This window comes from Brassica napus, chromosome C4, assembly GCF_020379485.1.
Source record: "Brassica napus cultivar Da-Ae chromosome C4, Da-Ae, whole genome shotgun sequence".
NCBI lineage: Eukaryota > Viridiplantae > Streptophyta > Magnoliopsida > Brassicales > Brassicaceae > Brassica > Brassica napus.
Genome location: NC_063447.1, coordinates 30,576,178 through 30,600,335, shown reverse-complemented (window position 1 = coordinate 30,600,335; position 24,158 = coordinate 30,576,178). Strand labels below are relative to the sequence as shown.

At 36.7% G+C, this 24,158-nt stretch overlaps 3 protein-coding genes across 3 annotated transcripts; 2 read left to right on the top strand and 1 right to left on the bottom strand.

Annotated features, from left to right (window-relative positions):
• The first annotated feature begins 1,582 nt into the window (after positions 1 to 1,582).
• LOC111215412 lies at positions 1,583 to 4,914 on the top strand. The gene is made up of 3 exons (XM_022718897.2): positions 1,583 to 1,734; positions 1,823 to 1,907; positions 2,046 to 4,914. Exons 1-3 carry the CDS (start codon positions 1,682 to 1,684, stop codon positions 3,039 to 3,041), a joined length of 1,134 nt encoding a protein of 377 aa, XP_022574618.1. The 5' UTR covers positions 1,583 to 1,681; the 3' UTR covers positions 3,042 to 4,914.
• Positions 4,915 to 5,110: 196 nt separating this feature from the next.
• LOC106391896 (scarecrow-like protein 22) lies at positions 5,111 to 7,246 on the bottom strand. The gene has a single exon (XM_013832628.3). It carries the CDS (start codon positions 6,950 to 6,952, stop codon positions 5,258 to 5,260), a length of 1,695 nt encoding a protein of 564 aa, XP_013688082.1. The 5' UTR covers positions 6,953 to 7,246; the 3' UTR covers positions 5,111 to 5,257.
• Positions 7,247 to 12,699: 5,453 nt separating this feature from the next.
• LOC106394214 (root meristem growth factor 10-like) lies at positions 12,700 to 22,947 on the top strand. The gene has a single exon (XM_048753659.1). The coding sequence runs from the start codon at positions 15,411 to 15,413 to the stop codon at positions 15,717 to 15,719; it is 309 nt and encodes a 102-aa protein (XP_048609616.1). The 5' UTR covers positions 12,700 to 15,410; the 3' UTR covers positions 15,720 to 22,947.
• Positions 22,948 to 24,158: the final 1,211 nt, after the last annotated feature.

The following is a 24,158-nucleotide window of genomic DNA, read 5'->3' as shown; positions in this document are numbered from 1 at the left end:
CCGTAAGTCAAAGCGAAAGAAATATGGCTCTGTCAACCATAGCCCATATTTTGAATCAAAAGCTTGAGTTTTTTGGATGAATATAGAGAGAAAGTGAAAGAAATGTTGTTTTTAGTTCATAACAATTGAAACAGAGAGAGTGTAAAGAGATTTACGTGCATTAAAAGGCATTAAAAGCTCCAAACAGTTCGTACAAGGTTGTTGCCACTATTCATTGCAGTGGCAATATTGTAAATACTTGAAGAAGATGAGGTTGAGACAGTAAAGAAGCCATTTTCGAAAAAAAAAAATGTTAATGGCATTTTCGTAGATAAAATGCAGGTGTGGGGTTAAAATCTCAAAAAAAAGGAGTCAAAAGAAAAGGTTAGTTTTCTGTTTGACTCCAAGTTTTGAGTCACTTTTGCAAAAAGCCCTACATATATTTATCGGCCAAATTTGTAAAATTGTGTTTTTGCCAAAACTGTAAAATCATGTTTTTTGTTAAAATCGCAAACTTTTAGATCTTGTGGACAGTCCACTTGATTTATAATTTTAACTAGAGCTTAACCTGCACGTCTGTGCGGATGCTTGTTTTAATTTTTTTTGTAAATTGTTTAGTAACATTTTTAAACATATAGGTTATTTAGATATTTTAAGTTCCTAAAAAGTTACCCGGATTGGGAAGAACCCAATTAGAACCATGTCCAAAAAATTATTATATCTGAACATAATTTAGTTTTAAAATACAAAAACCCGATACCCGTAAAAGCTGATCTATATTCGAATATATATATATGAATGCCCATGTCTAACTGATTATGTAAACAAATAAAATTAATTTTGTTAATCGGTTTGAATTATTTTCACTAATGAAACAATTTCATTTAAATGACATGTGAAATTATTATGGTTAATACGTAACATAAATGACATCTAATTATTATGATAGATACAATTAATGAAGTAATTTGTAAGAGTAAAAAAGAATGTAAGAGATGTAATTAAAATTTTTAATGAAAATAATAAATGAACTAGTTAGAATTAGTCAAAAAGAAATGAAAATCTATAAGAGTTCACTTAAAAATAATCAAGTACTCCCTCCGTTTCACAATATTATTTTTATTGTTATTGCTTAGTAAAAATATAAAAGATGTTATTGCTTAGTGCATAAAGATTAAGAAATTTATTTTTCTCTAAAAATTAGTTTTAAAAATATAATTTAAAAATCATCCAACCAATTACAAAAATGACTACAACATCTAAATTGGTTACACAGTTTTCAATAAAGTTAAAAATAACATAATAATATCAAAACATCATCTATTTTGAAACAACAAAAATCTTCTAAAACATCATCTATTATGAAACGGAGAGAGTATTATTTTATATTTCAATTTTAAAATAGTACTTAAAACGAGATTGATTGGGGGTTAGAGTAACCATCAATCTGCATGCAGAAAACGAGATTGGCGTTAAATATACTTAAAACGTAAAAGCCCAATTATTTGACAGTTTTTCTTCTGGACAAGCCTTGTTCGCAGTCCAATACATTCTGGACCAGCCGAATTACGAATCTCTTTAATTCTTTATAACCTAAAAAGAAAAGCTCGTGTTTATAAAAGATTTAGCTCCAAATTTTCCAGTGTCTGTCTATCTCTTTTGATTCGCTCCGTCTGTCGAAACTAAATCCCGTTCTGATACAATGAGAAATCGAGCGAGTGACAGAGATCAAAACCCTAAGCATTCAACAGACAGGTCCGTTCTCGCGCCTGTTTTGATTGCGCGAAAGTGGTATATACTGATTTTTTTTTTTGTTTGTTTGTTTACCTGTTGGGCAAGTTAGATTTGATACAGTCTCGATGGGAAGCGCCGATGATCGGACCTGCAATGGTGGGGAAGAAATTGTCAAGTTGAAAGAGAGCTTGAAGGTACGATTTAAATATATTTGGGTTTGTGATTGATTGATTGTTTGTCAGGAGGCTGCATGCTTTTATATTATGATGGTGTAATGCGCTTAACAAGTCTCTTAGAATTTCCAAATAACTTTTGTTTGTCTGTTACTGCAGCTCCTGGACATTGGCGAAATTATTGGGAAGGCTAAGATGCATGCAGCTGAAGCATATTCTCATGCTAAGGAAGCATATAGTCTGAGAGATGAATTTTTCAAGCTGATCGAGCAACATGCATATGCTGACCTTGATTCTGGAACTAAAGAGAGATTGTCTTTGGCTGCTGCTTCCTTGAATGCTGCTCTTGGTGTGGCAGATGCTGCAGCTACTGCCGCCAACATTGCTGCTAGTGATGCAGACTCTGATCAGGGTAAACCAACGTTATCTACAAAGCTTGATTCACGTGAAAGAAGCGCGCATAGAGAGGCTGTAGCTCGAGACAAGAAAGTTTTGTCACGTGAAGAAGAAGAAATAAAGCTGGAGCAACAAGGCTGTGAGAAAATGGCGCATCTAGAGGCTGTGAGAGAGGGCTTAGCTCTTGAGGAGGTGGCAGATGCCGCCAACATTGCCGCTAGTGCTACCGACCCTGCTCAGGATAACCCAGCTTTACTAGCTGCATCTACAAAGCTCGATTATGGTGAAAGATTGGCTCGGAGAGCGGTTGTCAGAGAGGGGCTAGCTCGAGGCAAAATAGATTTCTTACGTGAAGAAGCAAGGACAAGGCTGGAGGAAGAAGGGAAAGCAGAAGAAGATGCTGCTTCAGTCGATGCCGCCAATGTTGCTGCTAGTGCATCAGACTCTGATCAGGGTATCCCATCTTTATTAGCAGCACAAACTGCATCTTTTTTTTCGTCACTGACACAAACTGTATCTACAAGCCTCGATGCTGGGGAAAAAAGGCCTCGGAGAGAGGCTGTGAGAGAGGGGCTACCTCGAGGCAAGCAAGATTTGTCACGTGAAGAAGAAAGGATAAGGCTGGAGGCACAAGTGAAAGCAAAAAACGAATGTAAAAAGAAAAAGCGTGAAGAGGAGAGTAGGATGAGAGATGACAAGAGGAAACAAAAGATGGATAAAAACACGAAGCCAAAGGACAAGGGCAAGGGCAAGAAGTAAAAAACTATGAAGACAACAAACGTTTTGCACCTTTAGTTTTGTTCTGTGATCTTTCTTTTTCTAGTTATAACTGAAACAAGGTGTTTCCAAAACCAACCCGCTCAGTTATATATTATATGTGCCCTTATGCCCATACATTGTGAGTAGTCTCATTCAAGTGAATCACTTCAAAAGCTTGTGATCAAAAGGGTTTGATCTTTGTGATGAATGTTGGTTTGTAGGTATTTTGGTCATATAGATATCTCGGTGACATCAGCTGCACTTGTTGTTTCAGTGACATTGTTGTTACATAGAGGAAACCCACGTTTCTCTCAGCTGAGTAGTACTGTCTCTGGTCTGTTTTTGGCTGTCTTCCTTTTTTCGGGTGAAGCTACGTTGCGGTTTTACCACTCCTGTTCTAAACACCGGCAAGCACTCAATTATTACTATTGTTCTGATAGACTCTAGATGTATTCAGAGATAGAGACTAAGAACTTCTACTTCGTATTCCAATGTAAAGAGTTACAACTTTGTAGTAAGATTCTGGTTCACTCTCATAACGAGATCACCATTCACGTCAGTCTCATAACGACTGTTAGCTCAAGACTCATAACGTCTGTGAGTTACAACATACAAAGCATAATCTCTACAAAAGCAATACCATCTCTATTTATAACAACTCCCTGCGTAACTGCAAAGCCTCCACTCCAACTAGAAGTTTCTGCACTCCTTTTATTTCAAACTCCTTCCACATATCTTCAACTCTCTTCCTCATCAGACTCCATCACTTCTTTCCCTCCTCTCTTACGCACATACACCTTCTTAAACCTATCATGTTCTTCTTTCAGTATAATCTGTGTCGTAAAGTATCCAAAGAGAAGTCTTCTGAGCAGTTAAATAACGTATATGAATTGGAAGAAGATGGCCAGTTCCCCTCGGTGGTCAAAAGTATGGACAGTTGGCCTTGTGGCAATATTGGTTTCATTTTGCGGTATAATTGAGTCAGAAACATTTGCTTTCCTCGGTGGCAAGGTATGTCTCTAATGAGGCTTAGATCTAAGCCATATATACATTGTCTATGGGATTATGGTAGATAAAACCGTTTAGACTTTTTTGAGTGTTAGTTATGGTTTTGTGCATTGATTAGTAAAGTAGTGAGCTTTCAGGCATTTGGTAAGAACACATAAGTCCAAAGAAGATATGGGAAGGAGCGGTTGCATGACTTGTTGGTTGTATTGCCATTACCAGTGTCTCTCCAAATCTACCTCATGGCCTCAGTCTCTTGTCAGCACCAATAGCTTTTGGGGTTCTTAACTTCTTTTAATCGGTCTTCGGTGACTTAACCGAGTCAATGACCAAACGTAATGCGGGTGTCAAAGACTCAGGTGGACCGTGGACATGGTAATATTATGAAACAGACCAGTTATTGTTCTAGCCATAATGTATTCTTTAACCGACTGCAGGTGGACAGAGAGCCTACTCGTTCGTAAGGGTTCATGGAGTTTCATTCTACTGTGACTGGTCACCTTAAAGAAACCCATTATTAGAGCTTCAAGAAGGCTTACATTTCCCTCCACGACAGTGAAATTCAAGTAAGGATATAGTAAATGATGGTGATGTGGCTGTATATTCTGGTTGGAGATGAAGCTTCCGGTTTATTGTCTGATTGAAGCTGTATACAACATTTTGGTTCAGTGCGGGTACCGGTTCGGTAGAGCGTTTTCTTTTCTAGGAAATGGATTAAAGAAAAAAAAAAGACTGAAATCATGTGGGGATGTTAATGAATGCGTTGTTCCCAAGCAGACTATTGTAGATTTTGTTATATAAATAAATAAAAAAAAATCTGAATTTAAAAGGAAATCATAAAATGAATAATCAATTATCAATGATAATAAAAGGTGCGGTAATTAAGAAATGATTGGAAAGAGTAAAAACATGGGTGAGAGATCTTATTGGCATCGATTGCAATAAAGAATGTTACACCTTCACAACTTCACTGCAGAATCTTAACACTTAAAATTAAGCAGCTGGATTTATACGTATAAAGTGGTATTACTTTGATTACCATGTGATTTCTTACTGCATTGGACTAACAAAAGGATACTTATATATATCATATGATTGGTTAATAACATCACAATCAAAGATTAATAACACATTAAAACATATGATTAAACCCAAATTAAAAAGCTAAAAACGAAAGAAAGTGACTGATGTTTTTTTTTTTTTACCCTCTTTTAACATTTCCAGGCTGAGACAGCAACAAGTTCTTTCTTCTGCCAACATAACACGAGCGAACTAGTAGTAAAAGACGAAGACTGTCTCTTCTCCAAATGAAACCCTCTCATCGGATTCCTCTGAAGCAAATACTCGGCCTGCGTCTCCGCCGTCTGACTCATCGCCACGGGAGTAAACCCGCATTGTCCAAACAAGCTTATCCACGGCGGAGATTTGTCCATCCAACGGTAACGATTAGTCAACAGTCTATGTATCCACGGCTGCACGCAAAACCTCTCGATACTCGCAACAGCTTCCTGACTACTACTATTCGGTGACTCGAGAGACTCGAGGAGAGATGTGTAGTAGTGAAGCGCGTCGACCACAGCGTTGGGAAACGGCGCGTCGGGGATAGTGTCTGAGCAAACGACGACGTTTGGAGAGATTTGTTTGAGGAAACGGAGGATTAACGGGAGGTAACCGGAGATAACCGAGCTGATCGGGAGATTCACTGCGATTGCTTCTTTATCAGATGATCGAAGCAGAGAGAGAGGTGGATTCAGGAGAGTCTCCATGTTCAGCATCTCCATCTCGAACGTTACTCCGGTCTCTCCGGCGAAGGCTCTGAGATTCTCTTCGGTGAACCGGAGCTCGAACTCGTCGGAGACGGTTGAAGGAGAGGAGAAAGATGTAATCTTTAGCGATGATAACGGAGCTGATGATGATCTGTTCGCGAGTTCTTGAATCAGAGACGACCATTGACCGCCGAAACCGACGTCGAAATCGACAATGCGGATCCGGTCGAACCGTTCCAAAGACTCGAGGATGGTCTGGTTTGCTGTGAAGTTAACGAATTGAAGAAACGGCGACGTTTCGGAGAAGGCTCTGTAGGCTGCGATTTTAAGGAGTAGGGTGTGAGGTGGAGGGAGAGACGGTTGGAGTAGAGATTGGAGAGATTCGGTTACGTACAAAGCCGCTCTTTGAAACGGAGGCTTCGGATTGTGAAGGTTGTTGTTGAGGTTTTGATTGAGCCGCGCCAATATCCCTTGCGCGAGTACGGGATTGTTGTTATCGGTTCCGGTTAGCTCCGCCGCCGCGTTGAATAGCTGCTCGGTGATTACCGCCGTTGTTTCGGTTCCAGCTAGCTTCGGCGGCGGCGCGAGAAACGGGTGACCCGGATCCGAGAACGGGAAGCCCCACTGGTGCGAAACGGGTTGACCCGAGTTGAGTCTTTTCGCCGGAGGAGACGACCCGCCGGAGAAGAAACACGGGTTCGGGTCCGTCGTGATCTGAAACTTCAAGTCTTCTTCTTCCGGTGGCGGCTCGTCGAGAGGGAAGCCGTAGCCGAAGAGTGGATTCGGGTCGGATCCAGAACCCGGGTCGAAGCCCATGAACTCAGAGCCCGGATCCACTACATCTCCGGACATAATCAGTCTAAAGATGCTCTGCTCTTGTCCCGGAGAACCGGAGAGAACTCCGTCGAGATCCTCGAAAGCCATCTGATTGCATTTCCCGGCGGCGGCGGCGCCGGGACCACCGTGAGAGGAAGACAGCGTGGTGGTTGAGGAAGAGAGGAAGGGGCTTGGGCTTCTGCTAGAGTCTAGAACAGAGGTGGGCTCGCTACTACCATTGTTAACACCGACAACACAACAGAGATCTTCACGTGTTCCGTAAGAAAAACCCAGTCCTTGTAGCTCCTCAAAGGGCAGGGGCATGACCAATCTAAGAGAGAGAGAAAGGTTGGGTAAGAAGAAACAAAACCCTAGATCTCAGAAGAGAAGAAGATGAAAGCCTGAAACTGAGATTGGCGCCCACATTTTCTTTATTCTATCTCATGTGTCGTGTCTTCCCTCTACAATAACATACCAAAATGATGATCTTATTCATCAATGCCCTCTCTCTATCTCTCTAGATTTTGTTTTTCCCTGTGTGTGGTGCCTTGTGTCTGTAGATTTACTTACTTATCTACATCTGTATCATTTCATATTCCCCTCTCTCTTAAGCCTACTCGTATTTACAGCGCGTGGTTCTTACTCTCTCTCTCTCTATGGACGACATTCATTTGTATTTTTCTCGTATTTTGACTTCAAAATTCGTATTTATGTGATCTGTTTTTTTTGGCAAATAGCTCTGAATTTGTTAAGAAAATATTTGACGTTTGCAAAAACAGAAAGTTTAATGTAAGATTGAGACTCTACTTGCATTATTCAAACTTTGATTTACCATTACTGTTTTATTTCTCGTTGAATATATGTCTAAATCAAATCATAGTACTGACCAATAAATAGTATACAACATTACTATTTGCTCACGATTTTCACATTTTAAAAACATTTATATACTAATTGTATTATTTATATTTTTTTATCAAAATTCTTATGCCTTATTCTTTAAAAAGTGATTTTGTTATCTACAATATGATACAAACATTTACTAATCCACTAAAACTTAATTTTCAGCGCTTTATAATTATTCTATAAAATCAACTCTAATTAATTTTTCTGCTAATAAAATATTAGATACTTTGTTATTCACTTGATATATCAATCATACTCAGCGTCCAGTCAACTAACCTTACTAAACTAGTGAGTCTAAAAGTATATTTCAGTGTTAGTGTTGAGAAAATATAGTTTACATAAATTTAGTTACATGTCAAAGTGGGAACCAAATTTAAATACTACTCTTATTTTGCCAAATAATGTAAAGTGAACCTAAAAATAATAGTTTCTGCTTTTCTAAGGAGAATCTGTTTAGCATGCTAATATGGAATAAACAATAAAAATAAATTTTACGATTCAAACTGTACATAAAACCTATTTTATTTTGAGTTATTAGTTGATTGTTTTATAATTCAATATTTATAAATATTAAATAGGAGCGTTTAACAAAATTGTGATTGATTTGAAAATATTGTATAGAAATCTATTATGCTAAGATTTTTGTAACCGAAGATTTGTAGTGTCTAAAAACAAAAACAGTATTGATCCTCTGTGATTTTAGAAAGACAATACATGTCTCAAGTAAATACCTTTGACAAACTGGAAATATATTTGTCATTGCAATTAAATCAAAAATATATATGAAGGAAATCAAATAACTCATAAATCACCAAGGTTGGAACTGTTGAGGGTTTTGTGTGTATGAACGAAGGGGGAGACATTGCTTATATGATTGTCATAAAGCCAATTCCATGTTTCTGTTTTTTCTAACCAAGACATAATAGATTAGTCATATTAATTGGATATTACAATAACAAGAGACATGTTTTTTTCAACACAAACAAGAAAAAGCCATGTGAACTTCCACCATCTTTGTAATCTGCCTAACATGTATTGTATTAAATTATAGATTTTTTGCTTTTTGTTATGTTTACTGTTTAAAAATACCAAATTGCGTATATTTACTTAACTTATAGACCGAATGTTACCTTGCATACATATTAGACTATTTCTTATTTTTACCTCTAAAATAAAGTATCTCTAAAATAGAGATGAATTTCTCTCTAATGTATATTTCTATTGTTGCCTCTATCAATGAATATTCTCAAAAGATTATATTTTAATTTTACAAGAAATATCTTTTATTTATAAAAATTGATGACCAACCCTATTTACTTTTAACTTTTAAAAGATTTTCATAAAATTATGAATTTTTTAAAACTAAAGTTTTATTAAAAGACTATTAGGTAAATAAAAATGTAATTATGTTCTTACAAAAACTTTATTTCTCTATACAATAATTATTTTGATTATAACTATAAAATTTGAAAGTTAGAGAACTATTTTGAAAATAAAAAAATATGACTATATAATATAGAAATGCTATTTTTTTCTCTATAAATAGAAAAAATAGCAAATTCTATTTTAGAAGTGAAAATAGAGGTGAGATGGAACACATTTGAGTCTATTATAACATATAGAATCATAGAGATGAAAATAACAATGGGTTGTAGATGTTCTTAGACCATTTCCATTGATTTACTTTATTTTTTCCTTTAAAATAGAGTGATTTTATAGTAGAGTTGAATGTTTCTCCAATAATACTTTATTTTGGAATGAAAAACAGAGTGATGAACAAAAAAAAAATATAGAGTAAACTTATTTTTTATTATATTATAGAGTAGAAAATAGAATACTATTTAAACATTTTTACTCTAAAACTCTATTTTATAATGAAAAATAGAACGAGATTAGAGATACTCTTACGTACTCATGATCAGGGCCGGCTTAGATAGGGGGGCGAGCGGTGCGACCGCTCCGGGCCCAATCCCTTGTCCCCTTATTTCTTAATAGATAAGGGTCCGATTTTAAAAAAAAAATACATGTATTTTTATATTAAAAATAAGAAAAGGGGTCCAATTTTTTTTATATGAAAGTATTTTTTTTATTTCCATAAATTTATTTTTAAAAATACTTCTGGTATTTTGAAAAAAACATATATCTATCCGATTTTTTTTTAAAAAACAAAAGTTTGGAAATTAAAATTTTTTTTTGCCCCAGGGCCCATGACACACGATTGAACCGGCCCTGCTCATGATTCAGTTGCACGTACATAATTAACGCGGCTAATATTGACACAAAAAATCTGGTGCGGACGGAAGCTTTGTGGTACGGGGCATGTCCCCTTACTTTTCTTTATTTTTCTTATATGATTTAACTTAATTTAAACAAATGTTTTTAATCTGAATAAAAGAAAAAAAATATCCTGACTCTTGAAAATAAAATAATAATAAAAGAAAAAAAAATGGAGTAAATGATATTACCCTGGTAATTATTGAGTGGAAACAAGTAGCCTAGAAACAAGTGTGTATTTTTTCTTTGTTTCAAATAGTAATTAGAGCAATATAAAAATATTACACTTGATTGATAAATTATATGTAAATTTAGAGTGATACAATACTTATAGTAAATATTTACTCCACAGTGACCAATTAATAACAGCCTATAAGTTTTAACTGTTTCTAGAGTAAGACGATATATGTTGATTCTCTACTTTCGATTTGGCGGTCTAAACCGGTGGTTTCTTAGTAGAGTAGTTGCTGTTATATAAAAAAAAGTTTCAGTTGTTATGTTAAAGAATATAAAAAGGAGATAACTCCGATGAATCACCAGCTAAAAAATTTCTTACCAGTAGTCTAGTTAGCATTTCATAAATAAAATGGAGTAAAAACGTGAAAATATGAAAATAAATAGATAAAATGGAATAAATGTTATTAATTTGATAAATTATAGAGTGAAAATAAGTGTGTGCTTTTCCTTGTTTTAATAATATTAAAAACAGTATTTCACTTAGCTGATAAATTATTATTAAACTTAATGTAATACAAGACTGAGAGTAAAAAAATAATTTATAATGACCAATCAGTCGGTCACAGCTTAAAAGTTTTTATCGTTTCTGGTCAAGAAAGTTTCAATTGATATGTTAAGGAATTTCGAAAGAGGGGTAACTTAGATGAATCATGTCATATCCAAAGTCACAATCCAAAACAAGGACAGTTTAATTGTTATATGTAACCAGTTATGTTATTTTTGTTGGTTTATGATTGGTTATCAATACTTATTATGATGCACACACTGCTACACAAAACCAATAATCCTGGTTCGAATAAAAAAAGATATAGCGACGGCGGAAACAAAACATAAAAGTAAAAGATGGTGAATAGATTGTATGAGCTTATAATTTGTCATGACAACAACCAACATAACCATGTAGTACTAACCTTATGTTTGCTGGTCAAACTATATAGTATTTGTGATTGACACATTATTAACGTCCCTAATTTGTAATTTCTAAAATCTAGAAACAGTTGACACCAAATTATTAGACAAACAAATCCGACCGGGGCATGGCAGTGTTACTATTCTATTATAATTTATAAGGAGTTCATCTAAATTATTTAATAATTAACAAATAAGGTTACGTCAGCTATGAAATTATGTCGATATTGTTCTAGAATTTAGATGACTACTGTTAAAGCTTAGTTTTCAATCCGTTGACAACTAAAAGTTCAGTAATTTTGGAAGCGAAGAATTAAATCTTGTTCCATTGTTTATTAATCCAAATATAATCCGAGTTGGTCATAGATGATAGCTGGTTCGCTAATTGCTAGTCAATAATCCCTCATTTCTTGCAATGGATTTATGGATACTTCTTTTCGTAAGAAACTCAATTTTTGGAAATTAGACGAAATGTATTTTAAGTTTTGGAATTTAAGGATATCTATTTTTTTTCTCATATTGATGGTAACTTGTTTGGGGGGGGGGGGGGGGGGGGGTTTATGGAAGACTTTTTCTTGGATTCACCCCTAGGGTGATTCACCAACCAATAAGATTATGTTATTTCAAATTTGATATCTTTTATAAAAGGAAATAAAATATTGTCAAGTTATATTATGTTTTAAAAATAAAAAGATAAAAAATAAAAAATAAAAATAGTAGTAATTAAAAAATATATATTTTTAACATCGTCAGGAAAAAACTAAACTCTAAATCCTAATCCATAAACCCTAAATCCGAAACCCTAAACCCTTGGATAAACTCTAAACCCTTGGATAAACCATAAACTCTAAATCAAAAACACTAATCACTAAAATGGATAAACCATAAACTCTAAATCAAAAACACTAATCACTAAAACACTCAAGGGTTTAGGATTTTAGTGTTTAGTGTTTTTGATTTAAAGTTTATGATTTATCCAAGGGTTTAGGGTTTACCCAAAGATTTAGGGTTTACCCAAGAGTTTAGGGTTTCAGATTTAGGGTTTAGGGATTAGGATTTAGGGTTTAGTGTTTTGCTTACGACGTTAACAATATTTTTTTTAAAAAAAATCTTTTTTTTGTAACTACTATTTTTTATTTTTTTATTTTAAAAACATAATATAACTTGACAATATTTTATTTCATTTTTTAAAAGATATCAAATTTGAAATAATGAAATCTTATTGGTTGGTGAACCTAGATGTTCATTCTAGGGGGTGAACCCAAGAATAACTCTTTATGGAATCATTTGAACTTCATTATCTCCTGTTAACTAACTATGGGCCTTGGTCCATAGCTTAACGGTTTAACCAATAAAGTTTAAAACGTTCCTTAAATCACGTTTACTTGCCGAAGAAATCAATCAAATATTACCTCCATAAGCTTATAGACAGTAATAGTGGGTTAGCTTATAATAACAGTGGAAGCCCTAGTCCAGTGGTTTGAGTAAGCCCCCTTACACTAGGAGATCTGGTTTCGAATTCCAGCAAAGGCGAATTATGCAGATTTATGGAGAAAAGCATAGAAGAGATCTTCTCATAAGACGGCTAATATTTATCATAGTTTGTAATAGCGTAATTAACCATCCACACGGAAAAAAAAAAACAGGAAAGAGGAATCGCGATGTTTAATTCGGGTTCAGTTCGTTAACATTCCCGGATCAGGCCCATGGTATATGTTGGGCTTTACCCAAGACAATGATGGGTTTTGTCTGTACTCGATCCGTAGCCGACATGGCATTAAAAGACAAATCACATGGAGAAGAGACACGTGTCGAACTTAACGGCAATGGAGGCTTCGGGTTGTGGTTAGGGCACGATCTTTCGCAAAGCAAACATAAAAACAGAGCGGTGATGGTCCCACGCACACTTGTCTGCTGCATTGTGGGACCCCACTTTGCTAACATGGACCCACACGTTCTTTGCTCTTTTCTTATTTCCATAAAATGTTTAATCCCATGTCAACTACTCTATTATTTATACCCAAGTCTAATCTATTGCATTATTTGACAAAACGCACATAATCGTCTCATCATGTATAGATGTGTCTTTTAACCATGCAGATATTTTCTCGTTAGGTAACACGTTTATAAGGTTTCAAGAAAAGTGTCAGATCACATCATTGAACAAGTTTTCCACCACCATCCGATCAAATCGTTGATCAAAACTCATGAGCATCAAGTTCTTATCATGTCTGCCAAGTTTAGTGTGAGAGTTTATAGACATTTCAGTATTGAACTGCAAGGTTTTAATGAGTAGTACGTTGTGATACTTTAATTGGTCTTATGTATATCAGTACAGTTTTGCATGTCTTCAAACCATAATTAAACTTCAAAATCTATATATCCATTGAATTGAACTAAGTCAAATATATATATATATATATATATATATAAATTGCATGTATTCAACCATATATAGTAACTACAAATTATATTATTTGTATTGAATATAAAATACAAATATCTTTTGAGACTTTAGCAAAAAAAAAAATCTTTTGAGACTTTTGGGGGGGGTTTTAGCAGACACTACCAGTGTCCACTTGTTGATAACATCAAACTATATATGTCCGTTGTTCATTAGAAGCGTGGGAATTAGTACTTTATTAGCATTAGATATATACTATATAATTGCCATAAAGTCAACGTAATGCAACGAAATACCTAGGTGGTTGTAATGTCATTATGTTCAAGTAGATACGAACAACTAAACATGTATCATGTATAAAATTGACCAACATATATTTCAATGTAAATGATTTAATGATACGTACGCATACCCACACAATGAATGAATCATATACAGGACCGTTGCAATACTTGATAGTTATATATTCAATTAATCACAGATAATATATCTTATACATGTGTGGTGTTAGACTTTGAATAATGCGTTAAGTCAATGAATAAGCCATGCGTATGATGAAATAAATTAAACAAACTTGGTTCAATGTTTCTGTGAAAAGAAACGTAGGTTTTACCTGTCAGAAATGCAACAATCCGTTTGGAGAATGTTTTGGCAGAAAAAAAAACTGCTAACCTTTTTGTCAATCGCCATTAGAAATATCGATCTTACCCCGTATGCTAAGGTTCCCGAGAAACATACACATGAAGTGAATGAAAGACGAGTTATAGGGGACAAAAGTTAACAAGGTAGCGTAAAACCATGCAAAGTGTTTGAAGGGTCCAACGTAGAGACAAAGAGTTAGGAGCTAAAAACCGCTTCTTGGGATAAACAAAAGAAGCATATGCATCAAAAACCCTAATCCTCCTTTTTGCACGTTTCAGTTACCAGCTAGATTTTTGCTCCATTTATTAATACAAATATAGATATATACAAAAAATAACTAAGCGGTGTCAATCTGAGGATGCTATAACTTCGAGAGAGAAGACACAAGTTTGGTCTTTTCACTTTTGCTTGGAAGGTTTCTCTGGTTTGAATCAGTGAATCCTTCATAGACATAAGAGGGGCCACATACAAACACCCTAATCTGACCTTCGCTACAGTTTTTTTTCTTCTCATTCAGACATTTGCATGTTCTCTTCTTCTCCTCTACCATCACAATATCTTCAAAACGTCATATCTCTCTCCATCTCTCTATATATATTGGTCTGCAACTGTCTCGGTTATAGTCCAGGTCATATCTCCTTTTTGGTCGCTATTACTGGTATGGATCCGTTGAGGACTACTTGCTTCTATTTCCTTTGTATCGTCTTTGTCATCCTTTCTCCGAGTTGCTTATGCGATTCTCGCCGTCTTGGACCCATGGAGAAGAAGCTTGGTGTGAATCGTGACCACTTAATTGCGGAGGTAATCCCCTTTGCTTTCTTATGTTAGAGCCTGAGTTATTTTCAATGATGTTAGGGGGTTTTTCGTGTGTGTGCAATATATATAGGGTATCTTCTTAAGAAAACGTTTTGGCTGATTCACATACGCATATATATAGTATATTATATAACAAAACACGGATTCAAGTATATCATGATCGTTGATACTAGCATGTGCACAATCCCTTAAAAATGCATGTTGGTTCATTGTGTATTAGGTAGGTTATCTTTGAATATGCCTATTTGACAAAAAAATAAAGAAGCTTTAAATATGCTTGTTTTTAACATATATATAGATGAACTGAATTTCATATTTTCTTTCTCTTCAAACCAAATCTATTTATATTTATGATTTGTAGGCATGGTCCAAATCAACGTACTATTTAAAATCAACACTAGAAGTTTGGGAGCAGATTATATGGTCAAGTAGTGTAACTAGTTTCTCTTATATTTCATAGAATCTCATGTTATGTGATCGGGTTTGTACTAAGCATAAAACGTACTTAGTGTACTTAGATAGAACTATAAACCAAAAGAAAAATAAAAGCTAATTAATCATACACATATACACAACGATACTAATTATTTTTCCATGGCACAGAACAACGAAGAAATTACAAAACAAGGCGTTCCTTCAACAAACGTGAAGAAAACCTTATTGAGTGAAGCACCGATCGAACATGACGTAGCTAATCATGGTTGTCAGATAAATGGGAATAGTACGAAGGACGATTTCAGGGTAAAACGTGCTTCACTAGACAAAACCGTGCCGTCCAAAAGAGTCTCGAGAACTTGGAAAGTTCCTAAATATTCAAAGAAGCAGCCTAGATTAGATCACGAACATCCAGCATTCAGTCTCGACTACATGCAGCCCAGCACCCATCCGCCTCATCATAATTAACTTTCTCTTGATCAAATTTCTACATTTTGACTCGTTTAATGTGGTCACAAACGACCTAGTTTGAAGCTTTATATAAAATATACTATATGTTAACTAAAATAAACTAGTAAAGCAGGTTCTTGATGTTGTACGATACTACTCCGGTTGCATTTCTTGATTTTGTGACTATATCACGCATTCGTGCGCATATATCGATCATGATGCACTACTATATTTACTCGTCTCTATATACATGCATGGGTACCTCTCTTTTTTTTTTTGTCGTTGTTAAAGCAGTCCTTTGAATGTTATGCTAATACTAAATAAGAAGGTACTTTTGTTGTTGTAAAAAAATTGTAAAATTTTTCGTGATATTAGACTAACTTACTAACGATTGATTGATCATGATTCAAATTTTAAAAAGCAGCTAAAAATTTGAAATACTTGATGGTTACTTAGTTTACTACTAGCTATAAGTTCTGATGGCATTAAAACTTTGCATAAGCAAGTCTGTAGTATGTACATATGTCAGTCAGTAAAGTTGGAGCCGAGGAAACAAAAGATTGCCCATAGTGACAAAAACCATATAAATTTCATTTGGCACGCATGATGGTTGTGCATGGCGTTCGGTGTCTCGTTCGAATTAGTTGGTTCAGATTTTTAGATTTTGGTAGCATGTTCATGAGTTCCGTTCGGTTTTACTATTTCTAGTTCAGGTTAATTATTTGGGTTCCGTTTGGATTGAATTATAACCAATATTAGGATCGGTTCTGGGCTAAAGCCCGCAAAACAAGAGTTTTAGGCGCCATGGTTTATGAAATAGTAAGGAGCGCCAAAAGACAATAAATTTCTTTAGTGTAGTGGCTTGGGATTTGTGTTGAAGTCTTATAGCTTGAAGGTTCCAACCCCTGCTCTTTATTTTTTTATTTGTTTCATTTGTTCACTTTTGATAATGAAACGAATGTGATGAGATTGAAGATCTTAATTAATATCCGATCCATTTAGGAAAAGATCTTAGGTTCTTCCTTTTGACAATTTTAGTATATTTTTTCATACTATATTAAGTTGAATATTGTATTCTAACAATATTTATGTTTTAGTTTTTAATATTTACATCCGTTTTTCTTCTGAAAGTCTTATGTCATATGTGTGTTGATTGATTGTTGGTTCCCACTGGAGTTACTCCATCTTCCATGTATTTTTTTTTTCTCTTTTGTCATAATTTTTTTATAATCTATAAAAAATTGAAATGTATATGTGCCACTATGTCTATGAAGGAACTAGATGACTTATTAATAATATCAATAGAAGAACACAAACCAAAACACTGAATCATTTATAGTTGATATATATTATTGTATACATCTCTTTTTCAGCTGTCCATATTCGTTTGCTGTGTGGGAATGTCTAGTCAAAGGAATTCTAAAGGAGAGATTCACTGCAGTGTGGGATGATATAGTGGAGATAATATATGATTCGGCCTATCTAGCTACGGAGATGTTCCTCCTAAGATACTCTTTTCAAGCTGCTCTTCACAATATACGGTGGGAGGGAAATGCAAGGAGGCATGGAGAGGAGCCGAGAGATGCGAGATTGTTGAGTAAACTTGTTGATAAAACTATTCGGCTCCAACTTTTGGCAGTAAAAGCACAGGACCATGAATATTTGGAGAAGGGGCTGAGAACTTGGTTTGGCACAAGACTTATTTCAGACCCACCATAAGGAGGAGATAGAATTATTTTTTTCATTGGTTATGGATAGAAGTATATAATCAAAAACAGATGCACTTGATGTAAATAAGTTTTCTTGCTTGAATAAATTTTACATTCATTCAAAAAAAAAAAGATATATATTACTGTAGAAAAAGAGAAAAAAATTGTTATGAATTTATGTTTGTGTATTATACTTCGAAAAAATAAGCTTTAATACTGTTTTACATTATTCTAATTATATACATGAAATGTAAAAAAAATATTTAAAGGGGCAACATTTTTATATTGTGCTTTAGGCGCCAGTTAAGTCCGGACCAGCACTGCCAATATATATTTGAATCACCCAAAATCTGAATAAAAAAATCTATTAAGATGGATAAAAAAATATTGAAAACATAAATCATTCAAGAGAACTAATTAAAAGCTAGTTATACTATTTAAGCCAACTAAAGTATTTGAAATGACAGAAAAATCTGTATACAAACAAAAATAATCTGTAAAACACTCTAAAATATATAACTTACATCAAGATATGTAAAAGTTTAATAGACTTAACTAATTTCAAGTATTGTTTTTTAATAAACACTCTACAACAGATAGAATTCAAATTTTTTCGGTTTAGGTTCGGATTTCTGATTTATAAACGCTCATGCCTAGTTTATACAAAGTAAGATTTGAGATATGTTTATGCTCAGTATATAATCTCATAGTACTCTGCTCCTTGTTTTACATCATGTACAAAGCCAGTAAAACTAGAAAGGCACCGAAGTTATGTATCTAGTTCGGTGGACGTTAAAATAGTTTAAAAACCTTTGGTAGTGATGGCTCACTTTATCGACTTTTGAGATACAAGGCTCATTTAGTCATAATGGCATGTAAGCCCACTATGGTTTAAATTTTGCCGCCAGAAAGAAAGTCATGTAAACAGTAAACTCCAATTTGTAAAAACTAAAAGCGAGAGAAGGGGGAGATAGTGTGGATTGGAGACTGAAGAATGGAGGGGAAGCAAGCTAGATCTTCTCTAGATCTGTTTGTTAGGGGATTTTTGTGTACAAGCGATCCGTGCTCAGCTCTACGGAATGATAGGAGGAAGGAGACGCGTCGTCGTTGAGTGTAATCTCCTGCTTTGATAGTTGATAAACCAGGAGATCATGCTCTTTGGATACAGCCATATGGGTATGGGCCAGTATAGGTCACCGGTGCCTTAGTAGCAGCAGGGGAGATTGGTCATTAGGCGGGGACCGCCTATCGATAGTGAAGATCGCGGGGCCTTCATGATCTATGATCGATGGTTCCGGCTACCAAAGTCGGTCCTTGGGGGCCTCCTGATCTGTACTTGATGGTTCCGGTTACCAAGGTCGGTCCTTGGGTATCTATGCACGGGACCATAGAAGGTGTTTGAATTTATTGCTGCATCCTTCAGTGGGGATTGCCTACGTACCCTTCAGGGGGGGATCAAGCCGTTCGTAGTTCATGTATATGGAGGCACGGAGCCTAGATGGACGCGGAGCCTAGATGGAGGCACGTAGCCTGATGGAGGCACGTAGCCTGATTGAGGCACATAGCCTGAAGGAGGCGTGTAGCCTAATGGAGGCATGTGGCCTAGGGAGCATGGGGCTCTAGTGGGCACATGGCCTAATGGGCACGTAGCCTTGGGAGCACGTAGCTCTGTAGTTGGTAAAAGTCATCTGTTCTAGGGGGCACATGGCCAGAACAGATGGTAGACCTGTCGATATGCTGCAGTGAGCATGATGTGTCGAGGTGCTTCCGTGAGTATGAACGGACCCTGCGGATGAGCTGGAGACTGTGGCCTGAGCCGGTAAGTAGAGTTGTAGACGTGCTGCAGTGAGCATATATCTTCATCTGTTTGATAGTAATCGCCGGGTAGAACCTTCTGAGACATGGAGGTTTCCGATTGCTGGTGAGCTTCTCTGTCTTCCTTGCCAATGACCTTTGTACCTCTGGCATATGGAGCAATATGTTTGCTCTTTGCATCAGGACGACACTCCATGTGTGCTTCTGTTCTTTCAGGTAAAGCAACAATACTTCTCCGTCCTTGAGCTTGGAGAGTATGGGTTAACATGGTCTCATATGATTTTGGACCCAGATTGGTCCATAGGCAGGGATTGACCTGGGTTTGGAGTCGGAATCCGTTGTTTGGATAGCAGGGGTTGGCGTATTCTATCACGTATCAGGAGATGATTGATCATCCACGAATATTGATTTTCTCATATTCCTTGGATTTCCTTCTTTGCAGGCGTCGTTCGATGACTCATTCTAGCTGCTCTCTGCCCCCGCTTGGGTGAGCCACTCTCAGCGTTTTCTGGACGTCGTTTGATGACTCGTCGCCTCATCTTGAATCTTCTTTGCCACGGGCATGTTGATGGGAGTTGCTGATGCGTGTAACCCCGTGGGTTAACGCTTAGCTCATCTGCCCCTGCTTTCCTCGTGGTCATGTCTTCCTCAAAGATATATCAGGGTACATGGCCAGAAAAAACGGTAGTAAGGTGGTCAGAACCCTGGATCCGGAACCTGGAAGCTGGAACCCGGAACCCAAAGGTTTTCCTTTTCCTTTTAGATGAATAGTAATGGGAACATGTGTTCTCCGGCTTCTTTTACTCCCATTTGCTCCAAATGAGTAGAGGGTATGAAGACCAGCACTCCTAGATGTAGTATTAGCATTTTCCCTGGCTCCTTTGCAGGAGGTAGAGCAGCAGTGTTCTCGGCACTTAGGCAGGGTTTCTTCGCAGAACAACTCCAATGGAATTCGACGAGTACTCAAAGGCGTTCAATCAACCTAGCTATCAGGCTTACTTGGATTCCACTATCACTTAGATTCTAGAACCTAAAGAGAAAGGTGGTTCTCCAGTTACTTCTTAGTGGTTGCCCGATATGCATGCAGTATTTCCTGGAGCTCTTCTTCTGACTCCTCCTGTCTGGAAGCATTGATGGCGTCTAGGGCTTGCTATATTGCTGCTGGTTGATTACCCGCTGATATTGATGTTGGTGATATTCATTATAACAACCCCTGCTCTTTATTTTTTTATTTGTTTCATTTGTTCACTTTTGATAATGAAACGAATGTGATGAGATTGAAGATCTTAATTAATATCCGATCCATTTAGGAAAAGATCTTAGGTTCTTCCTTTTGACAATTTTAGTATATTTTTTCATACTATATTAAGTTGAATATTGTATTCTAACAATATTTATGTTTTAGTTTTTAATATTTACATCCGTTTTTCTTCTGAAAGTCTTATGTCATATGTGTGTTGATTGATTGTTGGTTCCCACTGGAGTTACTCCATCTTCCATGTATTTTTTTTTTCTCTTTTGTCATAATTTTTTTATAATCTATAAAAAATTGAAATGTATATGTGCCACTATGTCTATGAAGGAACTAGATGACTTATTAATAATATCAATAGAAGAACACAAACCAAAACACTGAATCATTTATAGTTGATATATATTATTGTATACATCTCTTTTTCAGCTGTCCATATTCGCTTGCTGTGTGGGAATGTCTAGTCAAAGGAATTCTAAAGGAGAGATTCACTGCAGTGTGGGATGATATAGTGGAGATAATATATGATTCGGCCTATCTAGCTACGGAGATGTTCCTCCTAAGATACTCTTTTCAAGCTGCTCTTCACAATATACGGTGGGAGGGAAATGCAAGGAGGCATGGAGAGGAGCCGAGAGATGCGAGATTGTTGAGTAAACTTGTTGATAAAACTATTCGGCTCCAACTTTTGGCAGTAAAAGCACAGGACCATGAATATTTGGAGAAGGGGCTGAGAACTTGGTTTGGCAGAAGACTTATTTCAGACCCACCATAAGGAGGAGATAGAATTATTTTTTTCATTGGTTATGGATAGAAGTATATAATCAAAAACAGATGCACTTGATGTAAATAAGTTTTCTTGCTTGAATAAATTTTACATTCATTCAAAAAAAAAAGATATATATTACTGTAGAAAAAGAGAAAAAAATTTGTTATGAATTTATGTTTGTGTATTATACTTCGAAAAAATAAGCTTTAATACTGTTTTACATTATTCTAATTATATACATGAAATGTAAAAAAAATATTTAAAGGGGCAACATTTTTATATTGTGCTTTAGGCGCCAGTTAAGTCCGGACCGGCACTGCTAATATATATTTGAATCACCCAAAATCTGAATAAAAAAATCTATTAAGATGGATAAAAAAATATTGAAAACATAAATCATTCAAGAGAACTAATTAAAAGCTAGTTATACTATTTAAGCCAACTAAAGTATTTGAAATGACAGAAAAATCTGTATACAAACAAAAATAATCTGTAAAACACTCTAAAATATATAACTTACATCAAGATATGTAAAAGTTTAATAGACTTAACTAATTTCAAGTATTTTTTTTTAATAAACACTCTACAACAGATAGAATTCAAATTTTTTCGGTTTAGGTTCGGATTTCTGATTTATAAACGCTCATGCCTAGTTTATACAAAGTAAGATTTGAGATATGTTTATGCTCAGTATATAATCTCATAGTACTCTGCTCCTTGTTTTACATCATGTACAAAGCCAGTAAAACTAGAAAGGCACTGAAGTTATGTATCTAGTTCGGTGGACGTTAAAATAGTTTAAAAACCTTTGGTCGTGATGGCTCACTTTATCGACTTTTGAGATACAAGGCTCATTTAGTCATAATGGCATGTAAGCCCACTATGGTTTAAATTTTGCCGCCAGAAAGAAAGTCATGTAAACAGTAAACTCCAATTTGTAAAAACTAAAAGCGAGAGAAGGGGGAGATAGTGTGGATTGGAGACTGAAGAATGGAGGGGAAGCAAGCTAGATCTTCTCTAGATCTGTTTGTTAGGGGATTTTTGTGTACAAGCGATCCGTGCTCAGCTCTACGGAATGATAGGAGGAAGGAGACGCGTCGTCGTTGAGTGTAATCTCCTGCTTTGATAGTTGATAAACCAGGAGATCATGCTCTTTGGATACAGCCATATGGGTATGGGCCAGTATAGGTCACCGGTGCCTTAGTAGCAGCAGGGGAGATTGGTCATTAGGCGGGGACCGCCTATCGATAGTGAAGATCGCGGGGCCTTCATGATCTATGATCGATGGTTCCGGCTACCAAAGTCGGTCCTTGGGGGCCTCCTGATCTGTACTTGATGGTTCCGGTTACCAAGGTCGGTCCTTGGGTATCTATGCACGGGACCATAGAAGGTGTTTGAATTTATTGCTGCATCCTTCAGTGGGGATTGCCTACGTACCCTTCAGGGGGGGGATCAAGCCGTTCGTAGTTCATGTATATGGAAGCACGGAGCCTAGATGGACGCGGAGCCTAGATGGAGGCACGTAGCCTGATGGAGGCACATAGCCTGATTGAGGCACATAGCCTGAAGGAGGCGCGTAGCCTAATGGAGGCATGTGGCCTAGGGAGCATGGGGCTCTAGTGGGCACATGGCCTAATGGGCACGTAGCCTTGGGAGCACGTAGCTCTGTAGTTGGTAAAAGTCATCTGTTCTAGGGGGCACATGGCCAGAACAGATGGTAGACCTGTCAATATGCTTCAGTGAGCATGATGTGTCGAGGTGCTTCCGTGAGTATGAACGGACCCTGCGGATGAGCTGGAGACCGTGGCCTGAGCCGGTAAGTAGAGTTGTAGACGTGCTGCAGTGAGCATATATCTTCATCTGTTTGATAGTAATCGCCGGGTAGAACCTTCTGAGACATGGAGGTTTCCGATTGCTGGTGAGCTTCTCTGTCTTCCTTGCCAATGACCTTTGTACCTCTGGCATATGGAGCAATATGTTTGCTCTTTGCATCAGGACGGCACTCCATGTGTGCTTCTGTTCTTTCAGGTAAAGCAACAATACTTCTCCGTCCTTGAGCTTGGAGAGTATGGGTTAACATGGTCTCATATGATTTTGGACCCAGATTGGTCCATAGGCAGGGATTGACCTGGGTTTGGAGTCGGAATCCGTTGTTTGGATAGCAGGGGTTGGCGTATTCTATCACGTATCAGGAGATGATTGATCATCCACGAATATTGATTTTCTCATATTCCTTGGATTTCCTTCTTTGCAGGCGTCGTTCGATGACTCATTCTAGCTGCTCTCTGCCCCCGCTTGGGTGAGCCACTCTCAGCGTTTTCTGGACGTCGTTTGATGACTCGTCGCCTCATCTTGAATCTTCTTTGCCACGGGCATGTTGATGGGAGTTGCTGATGCGTGTAACCCCGTGGGTTAACGCTTAGCTCATCTGCCCCTGCTTTCCTCGTGGTCATGTCTTCCTCAAAGATATATCAGGGTACATGGCCAGAAAAAACGGTAGTAAGGTGGTCAGAACCCTGGATCCGGAACCTGGAAGCTGGAACCCGGAACCCAAAGGTTTTCCTTTTCCTTTTAGATGAATAGTAATGGGAACATGTGTTCTCCGGCTTCTTTTACTCCCATTTGCTCCAAATGAGTAGAGGGTATGAAGACCAGCACTCCTAGATGTAGTATTAGCATTTTCCCTGGCTCCTTTGCAGGAGGTAGAGCAGCAGTGTTCTCGGCACTTAGGCAGGGTTTCTTCGCGGAACAACTCCAATGGAATTCGACGAGTACTCAAAGGCGTTCAATCAACCTAGCTATCAGGCTTATCTTGGATTCCACTATCACTTAGATTCTAGAACCTAAAGAGAAAGGTGGTTCTCCAGTTACCTCTTAGTGGTTGCCCGATATGCATGCAGTATTTCCTGGAG

What these genes read in the sequence shown, in the direction of transcription:
- LOC111215412 (XM_022718897.2), top strand. Translation starts at nt 1,682, where the DNA reads ATGAGAAATCGAGCGAGTGACAGAGATCAAAACCCTAAGCATTCAACA. An exon ending in CCTAAGCATTCAACAGACAG is followed by an intron (nt 1,735 to 1,822) that starts GTCCGTTCTCGC and finishes TGGGCAAGTTAG; the next exon opens with ATTTGATACAGTCTCGATGG. An exon ending in AGTTGAAAGAGAGCTTGAAG is followed by an intron (nt 1,908 to 2,045) that starts GTACGATTTAAA and finishes CTGTTACTGCAG; the next exon opens with CTCCTGGACATTGGCGAAAT.
- LOC106391896 (XM_013832628.3), bottom strand. Translation starts at nt 6,952, where the DNA reads ATGCCCCTGCCCTTTGAGGAGCTACAAGGACTGGGTTTTTCTTACGGA.
- LOC106394214 (XM_048753659.1), top strand. Translation starts at nt 15,411, where the DNA reads ATGGCACAGAACAACGAAGAAATTACAAAACAAGGCGTTCCTTCAACA.